Here is a 17,507-nt window from a genome sequence, read left to right on the forward strand (position 1 = left end):
CATGGGGGGCTCATCCATAATGTGAAATTAATGCGTAAAAAATACAAGAGCACATCAAAGACAGTACTAGTAAGCTGGTTGCCTCAGTACCATGACATGGGACTGATTGGAGGGCTTTTTACTAGTCTGGTAAGTGGTGGATCTGCAGTCTTATTTTCTCCAGTAACATTCATCAAAAATCCACTTCTGTGGCTACAAACAATGAGCAAATATCAGGCCACACATAGTGCTGGCCCGAACTTTGCTTTTGAGCTTATTGTTAGAAGATTGGATCACAAGAACAAGAAGGAATTGGATTTGGACCTCTCCTCGGTGGTGTTTTTAATGGTTGCAGCAGAGCCCGTCAGACGGGGAACTCTAAAAAGATTTATTGAGTTAACTCAACCTTTTGGGCTCTCCCAAGAAGTGATTGCTCCTGGGTATGGGCTTGCGGAGAATTGTGTGTATGTAAGTAGTGCTTTTGGAGAGGGAAAATCTATTACTGTTGATTGGCAAGGAAGAGTTTGCTGTGGGTATGTTGATCCAAATGATCCTGACGTTGAATTTAGAATCGTTGATCCAGAGACAGGAAAGGAGCATGCGGAATACGGAAAAGAAGGAGAGGTCTGGATTAGTAGTCCAAGTGCAGGAATTGGATATTGGGGAATGGAAGAGTTGAGTCAGAAAACATTCAGAAACAAGCTAAAAGGCCAGACAGGAAAAATATATACTCGAACTGGAGACTTAGGAAGAATTATAAGGGGGAAGTTGTTCATCACAGGGAGAATTAAAGATCTTATCATTGTTGCTGGAAGAAATATATATCCATCAGATGTTGAAAAAACAGTTGAGGCCTCATCTGAAATTTTGCGCCCTGGCTGTTGTGCTGTGATCGGAGTTCCAGAGGATATTTTGTTGTCAAGACAAATTCGTGTTCCTGGAATAGCTGATCAAGTTGGACTCATTGTAATTGCTGAGGTTCGAGAAGATAGACCTGTTTTGGAAAATGTCATCGAACACATTCAGAATCGTGTTGCTGAAGAACATGGCATTACTATTGCTACAGTTGTGTTGATAAAAGCAAGAAGTATTCCTAAGACAACATCAGGAAAGATCAAAAGGTTCCAGTGTCTCAAACAGTTCACTGATGGCACCTTGAACTTAATCCAACAGCCACGGGTGGAGGAAAAGAGAAAAGCAACAAACATTATGGTCACAAAAAATTCTCTTTCTGGAAATAAAGATATTCAAAAGAAAGACATCATTGATTTCTTACTGGGGTTGCTATCAGAACAGACAGGGATTCCTACAGCGAACATTTCCATCACAGAGAGCCTCATGTCCTATGGAGTAGATTCTATTGGTGTAGTTCGAGCAGCCCAGAAGCTCTCCACTTATCTTGGGCAACCAGTAGGGGCGATTGACATTTTCACAGCGACCTGCATTGAAGATTTGGCAGATTTTGCTGAAAGTCTTTTAAAGAAGTCTCGACCTCAATCTATTGGTGATCTTTCTCACATGCATCAGGTCGAAACTTCCTCTATCAAGCTAGAGAAAGTCTCTTCATCTAATAAGTTGGCTATTTGGTTATACCAGCTTCTCGCTCTCATCTACATTTCCTTCATACTTATAATTCCTTCATATTTATCTGTATCTGCCTTTACAACACTGGTCTCAAAAAGTTACGCACCGGGATGGTTCTCCTGGATGGGTTACCTGGTCTCCTTTACTTGTGCACCTCTAGCTTGGTTACTTTGCATGTTCTCCACATGTATCAGTGTTTCATTCTTTGGGAATTCCTTTTTACAACCAAACTATGCACTGAGCCCTGAAATATCCATCTGGTCGGTTGATTTCATAAGATGGTGGGCACTATACAGGGTCCAGCAAGCTTCATCGAATGTTTTTGCAGTACACCTTAGAGGAACAATCTTTGCTAAGTACTGGTTCCAGATGCTTGGAGCTAAGATTGGTTCATCTGTCTTGATTGATACTGTTGACATTACAGACCCTTATCTGGTTTCGATAGGAGATGAGGCTGTGATTGCAGAAGGAGCATTAATTCAGGGTCATGAAGTGAGAAATGGTATCTTAAGATTAAATCCAATTAGGATAGGTCATAAATCTTCTGTCGCCCCTTTTGCTGTAATTCAGAAAGGCAGTATTGTCGGAGATGGATCTAATGTAGCAGCTTTGCAGGCTTGTGAAGGAGGCAAGAGTATGTACAAAAGTTTCAAGGCTGACACGAGTGAAAAGGTCAGTAACATATATCCCTGATTGTTTGAAGTCATTTTTTTCAGCTATCCTAATTTTGAATCTTAAGAAAACGATGTTATGTAACCAAATTTTAGGAAGAATAAGTACCTTAATTTACCCCCCAACTCTTACAAAGTTATTCCAAAATACAAAGAGAGAATTCTAATGATGTTTAAATGTATTCACAGGGAAATGTGATGCAGGTTAGCACGAACTTCAAAGACAACTCTACTTACCATTTTATGGGCATTTACATGGTGGGACTTCTCAGCAGTCTATCAGCAGCTATTACTTACATAGTTTACATATGGCTATTCCATAAGACGCCATCACTACAGCATTTTGGATTCTTATGCATATGCGGAACCTTTCACTGGCTCCCTTTTACCATGATTGCATACGTTACTATGCTTGAGAATGTTCCTTCAAGTCCATTTAGCTTTGCTCTTTTAGTCTCCATGGGTTACTTGGCTCATGGTGTTATCCTCTGCTTTCTCTCTTCTATATCTGTTCATTTTCTTTCAAGACTCGAGATAAAGAAGAACCAACATGTTGTAACTTGGCTTCAGCATCGAATCACTGTTTCCTGTCATTTGAGATTTGCCAAGTTTCTTTCTGGAACAGAAGCTTTCTGCATGTATTTCCGTCTTATGGGTGCAAAAATTGGGGAACATTGTTCCATAAGGTCCCTTAATCCAATCTCAGATCCAAAGTTGGTATCAATTGGCGATGGTGTCCATTTAGGTGACTTTAGTCGAATTGTCCCTGGATTTTATAATACAACAGGATTTGTTCATGGAAAGGTACAGGTACAGGAGAACTCAGTTGTTGGTAGTCAGGGTCTAGTACTACCAGGTTCTAACCTTCAGAAGGATGTGTTTCTGGGTGCACTTTCGGTTGCTCCAGTGAATTCAGTTCTGCAACAGGGCGGCGTCTTTGTGGGATCTCAAACTCCTGTGATGGTTAGGAACACGATGCATTTATTAGATGATCGGATCGAGGAAATGGATGTAAAGTATAAGAAGGTACTCGGAAACCTTGCAGCAAATTTGGCTGCCACAACCCTCAAAGTTAATGCTAGATATTTCCATCGTATTGGTGCTGGAGGAAAGGGAACTTTAAGGCTCTATGCTGACATACCAGAATTCCCCACACACAAGTTATTCTATCCAGGAAAGAGTTACCAGATCACTCTCCGACATAGCAACTGCTTAAGTTCAGATGATGATGCCAGACTTGATCCGCGTGGTGCTGCAATCAGGATCCTTTCAGACGAGAGCGATGCAACAACTCCAGTGCTTGATCTGACATTGAAGACAGGCAAGGCATTTCATGCGCGTTCTATAGGAGAATTTGCAACGTGGTTAGTTTGTGGATCTGCAGCACGTGAAGAGCATGTAAAACATTTTCCACATATACGGGAAGCTATGTGGGACTCCCTCCGACAAGCTGACTCATATACTGAGCTGCATTACTATTCAAATATAACCAGGATATTTAGATTTGAAGATGGACAAGAAATGTATGTGAAGTTCAAACTGAGGCCATTTGACAAGAAGTTCCCCGAGGATTCAGGAAAAGTAGAACCAAGAGGTATACTTCCACCAGAAACAGGAGCAATTCCAAGGGATGAAAATGACAAACGCCCACTATTGTTCCTCGAGAAAGATTTTCAACGTCGTGTGAATTCGCCTGACAGGGTTAGGTACATTCTTCAACTGCAAATGCGGTCCGTTCCAGGAGATGAAAGCGCACGTGAGACAGCACTTGACTGCACCAAGCCATGGGACGATCAAGAATTCCCTTATATAGACATCGGAGAGATAGTTATTAATCAAGTTTTGACAAAAGAAGAATCAGAAGCACTCGAATTTAATCCATTCCTCAGATGTCATGAAGTAGATGTCATTCGGGCCAAGTCATGCTCCCAAAGTGCGTCAATGGACCACGGACGCTCGATTGTTTATTCGATTTGCCAGCATTTAAGAAATAAGAAACCGCTTCCTGAATCATGGAAAATTTTCCTGGATCAGTCGGATGTAAAGCTGGACCTGTCCGGGTGTCCAATGGCAGGAGTACTAAAGGAAAAGACTGTCAAAAAAGTAACTCTCGCAAGACCATGGTATCAAAATTTGTGGATGATGACTGGACAACCAGTTTTACAAATCCTTGTGCCTTACTTTCTCATGGGGCTAGTTATGTTTGAGCCCCTAAACGCAGTACTTTCAAAAAAAGAAAGCATGAAGATCATCCCAGTGTACTGGTTGATATCGTTGTTATGGATATCTACAGGCCTTCTTGCTGGATTAGTATGTGCGGTGGCCAAATGGGTTTTGGTTGGAAAGAAAAGAGACGGTGAAATCGTGATGATATGGAGCATAGGGGTCTTTATGGACACTACATGGCAGGCTATAAGAACACTGGTAGATGATTACTTTATGCAAATGGTAGGAGGTTCAGTTGTATACAACATCTGGATGGCACTTATGGGTTCACAAATTGACTGGGAAGACGGTGTTTACGTAGACAGCTGCGGAGCTACATTGAATCCTGAAATGGTGAAGATAAAGAGGAATGGTTGTGTGGAGAGAGAAGCATTGTTGTTTGGACACATATATGAAGGTGAACAAGGGAAAGTGAAGTATGGAAAGATTTGTGTGGAAGAAGGCGGGTTTATCGGGAGCAGAACTGTCGCAATGCCAGGAGTGACTGTGGAGAATGAGGCTTCCCTTGCTGCTCTTTCACTTGCCATGAAAGGAGAGATTATCAGGTAAACCTCATGTAATATGTTTTACTGTTTATTTCAATCAGAAAGCAATAAGTTCCACAGTTTGAAATGTCAGTGTAGTACTCCTAATCATGTTTGTTATCTTGGAGGGCCTTATACAAGCAGAACCAAGAACTAACATGATTAGAGTACATTGTCTTCGTAAAACTTGTGTGAAGCAGTTGAATTAAGATGAAGTTTAAATATAGCTTCAAGTACTATCCCAAAACCAGTAAAAATGTTGGGCAACAAAAGCCATCACAGCAGTCAAATTCTGTTTGATTTTTCCAGTTTCTCAAACTAATCTATATCATATTCATGTCTACTTCAAAAAATTAACGAAACATTATAATACATTCGACGTCTAAAATTGCATTGAAGCCTACCAGATTTGATCATTTCCGAGGGGTAGTCGTATAGATGGCAATGCTAAACAAACAGGAGAGAGCAGGATCGTGAAGACGATGATGAAAAGAGGTTCAGAGAAGATGACAGAACACTTCTTCATCTCTAGTATAAATCACAGACTAACTATGCATACAGAGTAGATCTAACTAACTTCCACGCTCAACTATCTGTCAGCTAGACCTTCCACTCACTCAAACTAATTCATACAGCATCTTACATAAAGGTTTGTAGAGCAAAAATCCCAGTGCATCATTTGACCCTTGAGATACTTTAGATACTTAATATCAGACAACACAAGGACATCTTTTGAACTAAGATTGAAGTTCTAAGAAATGGAAACAAAGGCAGGCTTTACAGTCTTCAAGAGCAACATCTTTTTGAAGATCTTAAGAGATCAAGAACATGTTTTCTCTGGTTAATAAGGATATTAGATGTTCTAGTAACTTAAATGCCGAGGAAATAAGTCACATGACCAAGCTCGTTAATAGTAAAAGCTGTATTAAGAGAGTGTTTAACAAACTGATTACAGATAAGAATTCCGGTGATTAGCAAGTCATCTACTTAAGCAACCACAACAGTAGAAGTTCCATCTGAATCATTCTTCATAACCTATATAAACCAATGTTAAAAGGGTGATTTCTATTGCTCTGTTTCTCGTAATGTAGTACCTGGAAAAGTTTCATCAGCAGCAAGTAGTGTATGTACAGATATAAATCTCTTCATCAACACAATAATGCAAAAATGCATTATTATGTCTCCCTGGTAAATTTCACACCTACCAATAAATCTAGCTTTACTTTTATAAAAGGTACCATGAGAACTAAACTTTGTCTTACACAGCCATTTACAACCAATTACAGTTTACCAGCATGAAGAAGAATCAAGTCCTGTGTGCGCTTCCATTCTAGAGCTTAAATTTCAGTATTCATAGCATCAGTGCAATTAGAATCATTCTTAGCTTGAGGCTACGAAGTCTTAGCTTGCAAAACGAAGTACACTCAAAAACAGATAAAATCATTTCGAATGTAGCTAATATGCATGACTACAAGATGTCAAGTCGGGATGAATTTAAACATAAAACTTGTGACATATTAGTCTAGGGCTGATAAAGTAATAATTCATTATACTTCCTAGCCAAAAAAAATACTGGACCTTCTGAAAGGAACAAGTGATGAACCACCAGGGTCAGAAACAAAATCATGAGAGGATGAACTATTAGGAGAAGCATTGTCAATATGGTCAAAGAACAGAATCAGAATCAGGATCAAGATAAGTTAAAAAGCTTGGAAGAAGAATCCTGACTATGAGAGTGAACTGGAAATGAAGGAATAAACATCACATGTTACTTGTAGAAAAATAAGTCTGTGCAACATGGAAACATCTGCAAAATTATAAATTATTAAAATTCAGCATAAAAAGAAACAAACGCTCTCCAAAGGCAGCTCCCTACTCAAAAAATCCATAGTGATTAGCAAATTATATAATTTGTAATTGTAATCCTCTGGAGCAGAAGAATAAACCAAGAAAGGCTACATAACATTAAGCAACCTTTTACATTCAACTTCGAGTAATCAGAACGTTTATTCGTAAAAACTTGAAGAGGAGTTTTCCGAGCTTGTCACGTGCTTAAAGTATGTAGGAGTTCATTTAGATGGCTAAAACACATAGAAGAGTTCATGTAGATGGCAAAAGCACATAGAAGAGTTCATTGAACTTGAGCAGATTTTGATATTCAAGCAGACTTTAAATTATATAGATACTTGAACTTAAGGTTAACAAAAAAAAACACACTCGAACTCAATAGACAAAACTCGCTTGACAGCCCTGCAAATAAATTAATGACAATCCCTTTTGAGCACAGTTTGAAATTTAACTCCTGCATAGTTATCCTCTGTTATATAGAACAGAAAGCATACTCCATTTAATATTAGCTATAGGATTGATTTCCTCCCTATTCTAGTTTTTTTAACAGGTAGATCATGTGTACTATCTTACATGTTCATAACACGTTGTCTTTTTAGAAACTGATAAATATGTTTCCATGGGAGTAGGACAAAAGTTAATATTTTCAATGCCATGAACAGCAACCTTATCCTTTAGTCCCAGAAACAAGTAAAACCATTGACAAATTCCGACCGACAATAGCTACAACATTTAAACATAATTTGAACATTGTTGAAAGTTCACATTATTTTTGCTATTCCCGAAATAAATCCCAGCACAAGCCTGACAAATTCATGAATAACAGGGTTCAAAAGTAGTTTGTCTTGTAAAAATTCTTCAAGAAATCGGAGGCACCTTCATCCTTGGTGCCTGAATCCTGCGACAGCCCATGATGACCTACCACATATTGACCAATGATGTGATGCCGCTGCTTTGCATGCTCCACAACGTCCCCCAACTCTTCCATACCCTTGAAAAGCAGCATGTCTATCACCTGTGAATTTAAACATTAATCTGATGGGAAAATTAAATTTGTAAATGATAAGCAAGCATCATTTTCTTAGCACAATAAAGTCCAGAACCATGTTAGAGATGTTAAAGTTTACTCATCCGATTACTCTATATACATTTACAAAACATGCTATTCAATGCCTCATTTAAAATAACATAAAGACCTTGCCAGTTCTACATAGCCTAGTGGTCTAAATGAGTATCTTGCTACTATTTTGGCATAATCTTTGGATTTAATTTTAATACTTCAAGTCTTCAGTATTGAAGTAGCGACTTCAACAACCAATACAACACAATTCACAAATTTAAGTTTCAACCAATACACTTGATCAAGAGACAAATTTTGACTATAGATATTGAAGTTATTTTCTCTAGAGGGTTAACTTGGAACCAATTGAATCACTGAAGCTGCATAATAGAGTTGATTTATGATCTGACAGATCAATAGTATCTGAGTACGACATCACTAAGCAGCAGTTGATTAGTGATGACATGTACTACAAGTGAACAGAATAAGAAGTTTGGATAATGAATAACACCCAATAACAAATACTCTTCACTTAAAAACAAGCATATCCCACATTTGACCCATACATCTTTGATCTTTCTATATAATCCACAGCCTGCTACCAATTTGTGAAGGGTCTAATATTAATTATAACTTGGGCTCAATATCAAATTTGAGTTCAAAACCTGTGGAAACGATATAAGGCTCCAGTAAGATGCATGACAGCTACAGTGCTACTGCATCTGGCTGTGGAGTACCTTTAGTTATGATTCTCACTCTGCTTATCTGCCAATTTATTCTTAAAAGATCTGTCTTGCACACTTATAAACACTATTTTAATATATACTATCCATTTGCTTTAGTTATATATATCAAATGGTAATTTTACATTTTATGTATATACTATGAATACCTGTTATATTTATACATCTTGTATATATAGTCTAAATCACAGTACTGAACAAAAAAAAACTTGAATAGTTATTTAATTTTAGCAAAAAGATATACTGTATAAACACTAAAACAATGAATACAGTCCAAATTTATTTATGCACACCCTAATTTTGTTTTGGACTAAAGTACCCATAATGTCTTTACTTATCTATATTTAACTTTTTGATGATTCGCTTTTTATTCTTTTTTCAGATTAATATCATGTTTATATTTTAGTGATGCATGAGATTCATTTGTTAACTTGTTATAATTTATTTTTTTAATTTAGATAATACAGTCGAATTCAGATGCTTTTATTTTATTTATAAGTTATTTTTGTGGATGTGTTTTTCTTAATTTGATATTGTTTTCTATGTTTATCACACTTCTAGTGCATGAGATACACTTTCAGGAATTTCTTTGACGTATTTTATAACCATTAATAGACTTGGAAAATGTAATTATATGAAAATAATGTTAATAAGGGCGGTTTGAAAGCAAGGGCACCAACTAATTGCGTGGTTGAGAAAATATTGTAATCGAAATTAAAAAAAAAGGATAGTTTGGCCCGTATATCATCGCCCTAAAAGAAACTTGTATAGTTATTTATTTTTAACAAAAAGATATACTGTATAAACACTAAAACAATGAATTAAAATTAAGACCCAACCATAATAGTCTGATTTTCTATGTCATTATTTATTAACACTACTGGACAAGGTTAAGATGCAGTTTATATTACTGCTTGCTCTTTCTGTTACACATTTTTGTGAATACCCCTGGCATATTGTTAATGGAAAAATTGACCTATTAAAACTGGCATCTTTAAAGGAAATGTTGAATGAGAAGCAGGATCATTTAGACATCTACAATATTTTTGGCATATTTTTAAAAAAATCTTGAAAAAAAGAAACAAAAAAGCATCAGTAAGATGAAGATCTGGTCACCTGAAACTACAATCCTTATTAGACCTGGCAAAATGAATCTGGATCCGAAGAACCGAACCGAAATTCATGAAACCGAGATCTGATCCGAGATCAAATCATATATCCGATAATTATCTTAAAATCGATTTAAACCGATCCGAAAAATACCCGAACTGAAAATTTAACCGAAAATGATCCGAAATACAAGATCCGATTATAACTTGGAACCGATTAAAACCGAATAATATATTACCCGAACCGAATATGACCCAAAATAAGCAAAATTTATACTTTAAACAATTTTATGTTTATGATAACATACTTATTTAATCATATTCTTTTGTAAAAGTACATTATATTACATTAAAAATACTAAATTAAATAAAAAAGATATTTTTTAAATCTCAAAAATTGAAAAATAAATAAGTTATGATCTGAAAATATCCGAACCGAATTTAATCCGAACTTAATCCGATTTTAATCCAAATTACACCCGAACCGAATCACATCCAATCCGATCCGAATGGTATTCAAATATATCATAATCCGAAAATAACTCCGATCCGAAATTGATCCGATCCGAAACCGAACCGCTTATCCGAATTGTCAGGTCTAATCCTTATACCCTATGGACAACACTCCGTAGTATTAAAGAATGGAAGATTGGAAGCGAAGTACATCAGGCTAACAGGCTCTACTAGATCCAGGAAAAAAAAACTGTAACTAATACTTACATATTAGATCTTCCTCGAAAATCTAGTGCCTATTGAACATTTGATTGTCAAAATAAAACTAAGCTACTTATGTAGTTTGTGGAAATTTTGAATTGGGTCCATTAAGGCTATTAAGCAATGAAGGGGTTGGCAAAATCATTCATCAAGGTGTGGAAGTAACATAGTGCGGATGATGTCACTTGGGATGATGAAGATTTGGTGAACTTAAATTTCAATTTACTCCATGTCATGTTTTATAGAGATGGCCCAACAGGTATTATTATAATCAGTATTTTATAAACAAGAGCACTCTGTTTCAAGGAAAATTATAAATTCCAAAACAAACCAAAACCAAATTATTGTCTTCATCTCATTAAGTAAACCATATTATCAGTCTTTTTGTCTGCAATCAAATTGGCAATCTTGTTAACTGTTATTGCCTAAACTAAGATGTTCTTTTAAGAGACTTTATATAAGAATTAGAGGAGCTCATATATTTGAGAACATCAGAAGGTAAATAACAACTGCAGTTAAATATCAGTTCACAAAAAAATTAACCATCATCATCCTATTATATATTGAGCATGGTTTGTAATAGTATCATCCTATTATGTAGAACATAAGAACTTGTGAACTATAATTATTGGCAAGTGTAAATGGTAATTAACCATTATGTTAAATATTAAATTTATATTGGGAGGTGCAAAAGTAACACAAAAAAACAAAAGGAAACAGACTTCAAATTGCCAAAAGAATGAGAAAAATAGGCCACCATAAAAAAACATTTTCTTACAAAATACATATAAATATAACATTAATTTCTTAACGAGAGAAAGCTAGTACTTTAGAAATGATGCATATAACCAAAATTAACCAAAGCATATGAATGTATTTTTTAAATTAGTCCTACAATATAAGACTTTTACTATCAGACTGTTTAATAATTTATATTAATGCCTGTAACTTGTAACATATTAAGCATATACATATTATACTACAAAAAACTAATGCACAAGTGATAACTCATCCATTACAACCTAACACCAAAAATTAATTAGTACAAGCTAATACACTATAACCACAAGTTCTCACAACCCAAGGCTTCCAATAACACGCATAAGTCGTAAGAACCAAACAAGAAAGGAAGTAACAGAGTTAAATTTGGCGCTCTTACAGAAGATGAAAATTTTCATAAAATTAGAGTCTTCAACTAAAAATCACTTCCTTTACAGTCGAGCTGAAGAAGCTACAACATTCAATCTTCTTAAAGTAACCAACGAATAACAACAGAAGATCAAAGCTCTCAACTTCGTCCCAAGAGAAGAGTCGTATCTTAAAAGCTCTAAAGGCAGAGTTGTTAGTTGCAAACTAAAAAAGTACAATCTCTTTTCTGTTTTAACCAAATTACATACTGTCCAATTAGACACTTTCAACAGCCAAGGGCAAATTTAGACGGCTCGTATACTAAATGTAAATCTATTATAACCCCCAATTCACAGTTCCAACGAATCTAAATTAGTATCAATAAAACACGAAACACAAATCGAGTCAACCGAGGGACAAATGACTAAATTAGCCTACACAAGTGCACACAGATAAAATCGAGCAGCTACAGATCAAAACCGAAACAAATTCTCGATATCGAAAACACCGAAAAACATTTCTCAATTAAAACGCCACCATATATCGAAATCAATTACTTCTAATTAAAGCATATATAATTACAAGTAAGGGAGGTAAAGATAGTACCTTAGTGTTAGTAATATGAGAATTCTTACGAAACTGAGCGGCGATGTTAGAACGAAGCTGAGAAGGCGTAACGACGTCGTATAGATTGTAGATTTCCATAACAGTAGGAATAGATCTGCAAGCTGATTTGAAGAACTCGAAAGTACGAGTTCGAGCTTCTTCTAGACTCACTGAGTTTGGTGGTACCTTTACTGCTCTCATTGTAAACGCCATCTCTCTCCTCTCTCGATCTCTCTCAATCTCTCTCTCTCTGATGTAATCTTTTTTTTTGACAGGTCTCTGATGTAATCTTTAAAAGGGGAAATGTAGTAGACTATCCACTTTTAAATTTAAACCTGTTTTGAAATAAGAGTCTCGTAAAAAAATAAATTCTTTTATCGATTTTTAAAATTTAGAAAAATCGTCAAAAATACTAGAATTATATTAATTTATTGTAAAAAGACCTATCTTCTAAATTATTGCACATTTACTAGTTTTTCTGAAACACTAAATTTAAAAATTGCAATCGCATTTAAAAATGGTTGCTTTCTCCTCTCACTTTTTTCTTCATTCTCTCCCAAATTTATTCCTCTTTTATTACTCTCTCCCTCATCGTCTCCTTCAATTATTATCTTTACGACTTCTTTGTTTCTATGTAGGTGAGTTTTATACTTCGGTTTTTATTTTCTTGTTGTTACATTGCTTATTGGTATATGAAACCTAATTTTGCAGATTTTGTTTTAATATTTGTTGCAACTAATAAATGTATCATGTTTATTTATATGCAATATAGATATATATATATATATTATTAATTAATTTATGTAAGTTGTTAATTAGGATTTTTTTAGGTTATTTTATTGTTTGATTTTGTCGGAGGAGGACGAAGAAGAAGGAGAAAGAGGACAATTTTTTGGACAAATTTTTAGTTGCAAGTAGATCATTCAAATTTCTATTAACTTTAGTAATTGTTTACAGGTAGTTCTAGTTAAGATATTAATTTAAATAAATAGTAATTAGTGTAGCATTATGGAAAATTTATGTTATTGTATTTTACTACTTCAATTTAATTTTTACTTTTTAGTTCTTATAATGATAAAGTAGATACGTTCAATCTTATATTCATATCTCGCCTCAAATGCCTTATTGAATTATTAATATTAATTTAAGTAGAGAGCTATGTTTTTGTATTTTTAATAATAGAGCATTTGGTCATTATTCTGACTAATACACGATAAATTTTGTTTTGAATATTGTCCATATTTATTATTGCTAATGTTGTAGTTAGCTTATTTTTCCAACATGATATGCTTTTTGTACATTTTTTTTGTGACATGTTTCGATTTAGAAGCAGGTACCTTCTTTTTCCTTTGGATTCTAATTTGAATAGTTAGTTGTTTTCATTAAATTACTGTAATTGTGAATTACATTAATGGTTTTGGTCTTAATTTTGAGTTTATTTATCGTGTTTTTGTTTTTTTATAGGGATTTAAGTATACAATTGATGTTAAATTTAAAAATTACAATTTTCTGTTAAAACACACTTAAAACATATTTCTCTCTCCTCTCACGCTTTTCTTCATTCTCTTCCCAATTTCGTCTTCCTCTTTTATTACTCTCTCCATCGCCCTATCCTTAAATTATTATCTTTTACGGTTTTTTCATTTTTATATAGGTGAGTTGTATATTTCGATTTTATTTTCTTCCCTTTACATTGCTTATTGGTATATGAAACCTAATTTTGCAGATTTTGTTTTAATATTTGTTGCAACTGATAAATGTATCATGTTTAATTTATATGCAATATATATATATATTGTTAATTGATTTATGTAAGTTGTTAATTAGGATTTTTAAGTTATTTTGTTGTTTGATTTCGTCGGAGGAGGAGGACGAAGAAGAAGGGGAAGGAGGACACATTTTTGGACAAATTTTTAGTTGCAAATAGATCACTCAAATTTTTGTTAATTTTTTTTATTGTAGGGAATCCGCAGCCGCTACCCTTCGGGTGTGCACTGGGTATACCCCACGGGCTCAAGTAATAGCCTGCAAACTACGTGAACAAAGATAAACCACACTTAAGCAATAGGCTCTGGTTCAGGAGTCATAATAATAAATTCTCCTCCAGTGGGATTCGAACATGTGATCAAGAGAATAATTATCCTCTCTTTATAGGTAGTTTTAGTTAAGATATTAATTTAAATAGATAGTATTTGCATTAGTGTAGTATTTTGGAAATTTATATTATTGTATTTTACTTCTTCAATTTGATTTTTACCTTTTAGTCCTTATAATGGTAAAGTGGATGCGTTCAATCTTATATTCATATTTCGCCTCAAATGTCTTATTGAATTATTAATGTTAATTTAAATATAGAGCTATGCTTTTGTATTGTTTAATAATAGAGCATTTGGTCATTATTCGGATTAATATACTATAAGTTTTGTTTTGAATATTGTCCATATTTTTTTTTGTTGATGTTGTAGTTAACTTTGTTTTTCCAATATGATATACTTCTTGTACATTTTTTGTGACATGTTTCGATTTAAAAGCAGATACCTTCTTTTTCTTTTGGATTCTAATTTGAATAATTAGTTGTTTTGATTTTCTTTTTCTTTTGGATTCTAATTTGAATAGTTAGTTATTTTGATTAAATTATTGTAATTGTGAATTACGATAATGGTCTTGGTCTTAATTTTGAGTTTTTTATCGTGTTTTTGGTTTTTGTATAGGGATTTAAGTATAAAATTGATGTTACATCTCATGATGGTGCTAAATTGCTATGTTCCACAAGTATGATCACATTGAAGACATCAATGACTTGTTGTCTACTAAACAATTCTCTCAACTTAGTAAATCTTGTTTCAAAAATTTGTTGAAGATGTGTTTCAAGTTTCAGCACCATCTTGTTCATGATCTACTTATTAGGCAATTGAACCGGTCTAATCCAAATGAGTTGCGGATTGGTAAGGGTGTTATACTGAAATTTGGACAAGCCGAATTTGCAACTTTGACTGGACTTCTTTATATTAAAATATCAGATAAGACATCTTTTTAAAGAATATTTTGGTGGTGATGGCTCGGTTCATAAATAAAAGTTAAGAATGTTTTCTTAATAAACGGTGAAAGAGTGTTGAAGATACTATGAAGACTGCAAAACTTTACTTGCTGCATCATTTTCTTTTGACTACAAGCGTTACAACTCAGATTCCGAAAAGAGATCTTGATTTATTAGATTTTATGATATTTGAAAATTATCATTGGGGTAAAGAAGTGTTCAAATTTATATTGGATTCTCTAAGGAACAATGCGCTAATACTACTTCGAAGGATAGTTATTACAGACTCAATAGGTTTCCTTATATTCTTCAAGTTTGGTTTTACGAGTGTTGTCCTTACTTCAATGGGAAGTATTATGATCGAAATGGTGGTTTAAACCCGCGTATGTTGAACTGGATTTGTGAATGTAAAGCTAAGTTCGAAAATATTTATATAACTATGTGCTTCGGTGCAAATGATGTATGTATTTTTTAAGTTTTTAATATATTTTTTTGGTTAATTATATGTATTGGCAGTCTAATATTTTATACGTTTTTGTTTTCATTTGCAGTTGGGACCGAAGAAGTTTATTGCTAGTGATATGAATTTGAGGAGTTTAAGTTGAGTGAATTGGTGGCCCATGATTTTATTGTAAATGCGTGGTGTAATGATCCTCCTAATTTTTTTGGTGACGATGACTTTGTTAGCTATTTTTTACGTTCTGTTACGTTTGTTGATTCTTTATCAGGATGTGCTAAAGATCAACTTTCAGTTAAACAACTTGAATGTAAAATGTATAAACCGGAAGCAAGTCTAAAAAGCCTGGTTGCGCAGGTGAAGAGTTTGAAACTATTGTCATTGAACAACGGTCATATTTTGACGCATAATTGGCAAACGTACGTTATTTATTTCTGACCAAGGTACATATTTTTAATTTTGTAGATTATTATATAGTGGTAACTATAGTTCTTTGAATTTAAGTAATGCTAAAATTATATTTATTTTATTTTGAAATTGGTTGCAAGTTATTTTTGATAATCAAGAGTCTGACAAAGAAATTAACGAAGGAAGGAGAAATGCTCGTGTGTTTGAGGAAAATTGTAACGGCCCGACTTTTCAAGCTATTAAATCTAAATTTGAAACTAAAATACAATATAATTATTAATCCAAAATTCTATTACAAAGGTGAATATTAAAACGCGCAACTAATGGAAATTCAGAAGTCAATCTACTTAAGCCTTAAGTTCTCGAACTCCAATTCTAGCAAACTCGAATCTTAGACGAAACCTGAAAGTTTTAAGTAATGTGCTATACAGCCCAGCAAGAAACCAATCGATCCAACTAGTAGGCCAATTAACATTTAGACATATAACAAAATACGATAATCTATACGATACGAAATACGAAACAAACACTTTCGATACATATTCTTATTCTTATTCGATGCATTCGATACACATACCAAATAAACAATAATAATTCAAAACTCATAATTCATGTCATGACCACTACAACCCGGTGATAACAGTCCTAAATATTTAAAAAATTATCACTACAAACCGGTGAATATGGTCCTAAGTTCTTATTCGATATTTTCACAAACCATGGCATAAATCATATATCTGAAATATCATCGGCACACAACACATATACGATAATACATATCACCTCAAAATATATTATCAATTAGTCTATATTTTGTTAATCAAATATACACACATAACACATAATTTAGAAAACTCAAGTAAAATCGATCGAAAACTTACCTGAAAATTATGTCCAAAACTGAAATTAGCCTTTTTTGACAATCTAAGCGATGTTTTCTTGGATAACTCAAAACATGAAAGTTGTATAAAATGAAAATATCTTTCCGAAAAGTCTAGAATCAACAAATTATGACTTATGATGAACTTTCTACGAATTTTTACAAGACTGTTGATTTTTGTGCATAAAAGCCATACGAATTTTACTTATAAAGATGAGGATAACGAATATGGTGTATTTATAATGTTACAAAACCCTATTTCTTGACCTACATGTTATTTATATTAAAATTTGATCTAAATTTTAGGCACATTAGTCTAATTCAATTTTAAATCCTAGTATGTATCTAATTTTAATCCTTTTTATTCTATTATTCTACTATTAATATTATTCTAAAACATACGGGATATTACATACTACCCTTCTTAAAAAAATTGGTCCCCAAATTCACGCCAATATACATCTACACCCTCTAATCTCCTATACATCAAACTTAAACTATGGTCTAGAGGAACATCCTAAGAAATGTACTAG

The 17,507-nt window shown here is 33.9% G+C and overlaps 2 protein-coding genes across 2 annotated transcripts; one reads left to right on the forward strand and one right to left on the reverse strand.

Moving 5' to 3' along the window:
• Positions 1 to 2,899: 2,899 nt before the first annotated feature.
• LOC141717136 (uncharacterized) lies at positions 2,900 to 5,130 on the forward strand. The gene is made up of 2 exons (XM_074519243.1): positions 2,900 to 4,363; positions 4,892 to 5,130. Exons 1-2 carry the CDS (start codon positions 3,195 to 3,197, stop codon positions 5,007 to 5,009), a joined length of 1,287 nt encoding a protein of 428 aa, XP_074375344.1. The 5' UTR covers positions 2,900 to 3,194; the 3' UTR covers positions 5,010 to 5,130.
• Positions 5,131 to 7,458: 2,328 nt separating this feature from the next.
• Positions 7,459 to 12,488, reverse strand: LOC141720975 (NADH dehydrogenase [ubiquinone] 1 alpha subcomplex subunit 6). The gene is made up of 2 exons (XM_074523692.1): positions 12,193 to 12,488; positions 7,459 to 7,847 (listed from the first exon to the last, which is right to left on the reverse strand). The coding sequence occupies exons 1-2, from the start codon at positions 12,403 to 12,405 to the stop codon at positions 7,662 to 7,664; spliced, it is 399 nt and encodes a 132-aa protein (XP_074379793.1). The 5' UTR covers positions 12,406 to 12,488; the 3' UTR covers positions 7,459 to 7,661.
• Between the last annotated feature and the right edge of the window lie 5,019 nt (positions 12,489 to 17,507).

The sequence above is a fragment of the Apium graveolens genome, chromosome 4 (genome assembly GCF_009905375.1).
Source record: "Apium graveolens cultivar Ventura chromosome 4, ASM990537v1, whole genome shotgun sequence".
In the NCBI taxonomy this organism is placed as follows: Eukaryota; Viridiplantae; Streptophyta; class Magnoliopsida; order Apiales; family Apiaceae; genus Apium; species Apium graveolens.

What these genes read in the sequence shown, in the direction of transcription:
- LOC141717136 (XM_074519243.1), top strand. Translation starts at nt 3,195, where the DNA reads ATGGTTAGGAACACGATGCATTTATTAGATGATCGGATCGAGGAAATG. An exon ending in CTCGCAAGACCATGGTATCA is followed by an intron (nt 4,364 to 4,891) that starts AAATTTGTGGAT and finishes TGGAAAGATTTG; the next exon opens with TGTGGAAGAAGGCGGGTTTA.
- LOC141720975 (XM_074523692.1), bottom strand. Translation starts at nt 12,405, where the DNA reads ATGGCGTTTACAATGAGAGCAGTAAAGGTACCACCAAACTCAGTGAGT. An exon ending in CTCATATTACTAACACTAAG is followed by an intron (nt 7,848 to 12,192) that starts GTACTATCTTTA and finishes TTAAATTCACAG; the next exon opens with GTGATAGACATGCTGCTTTT.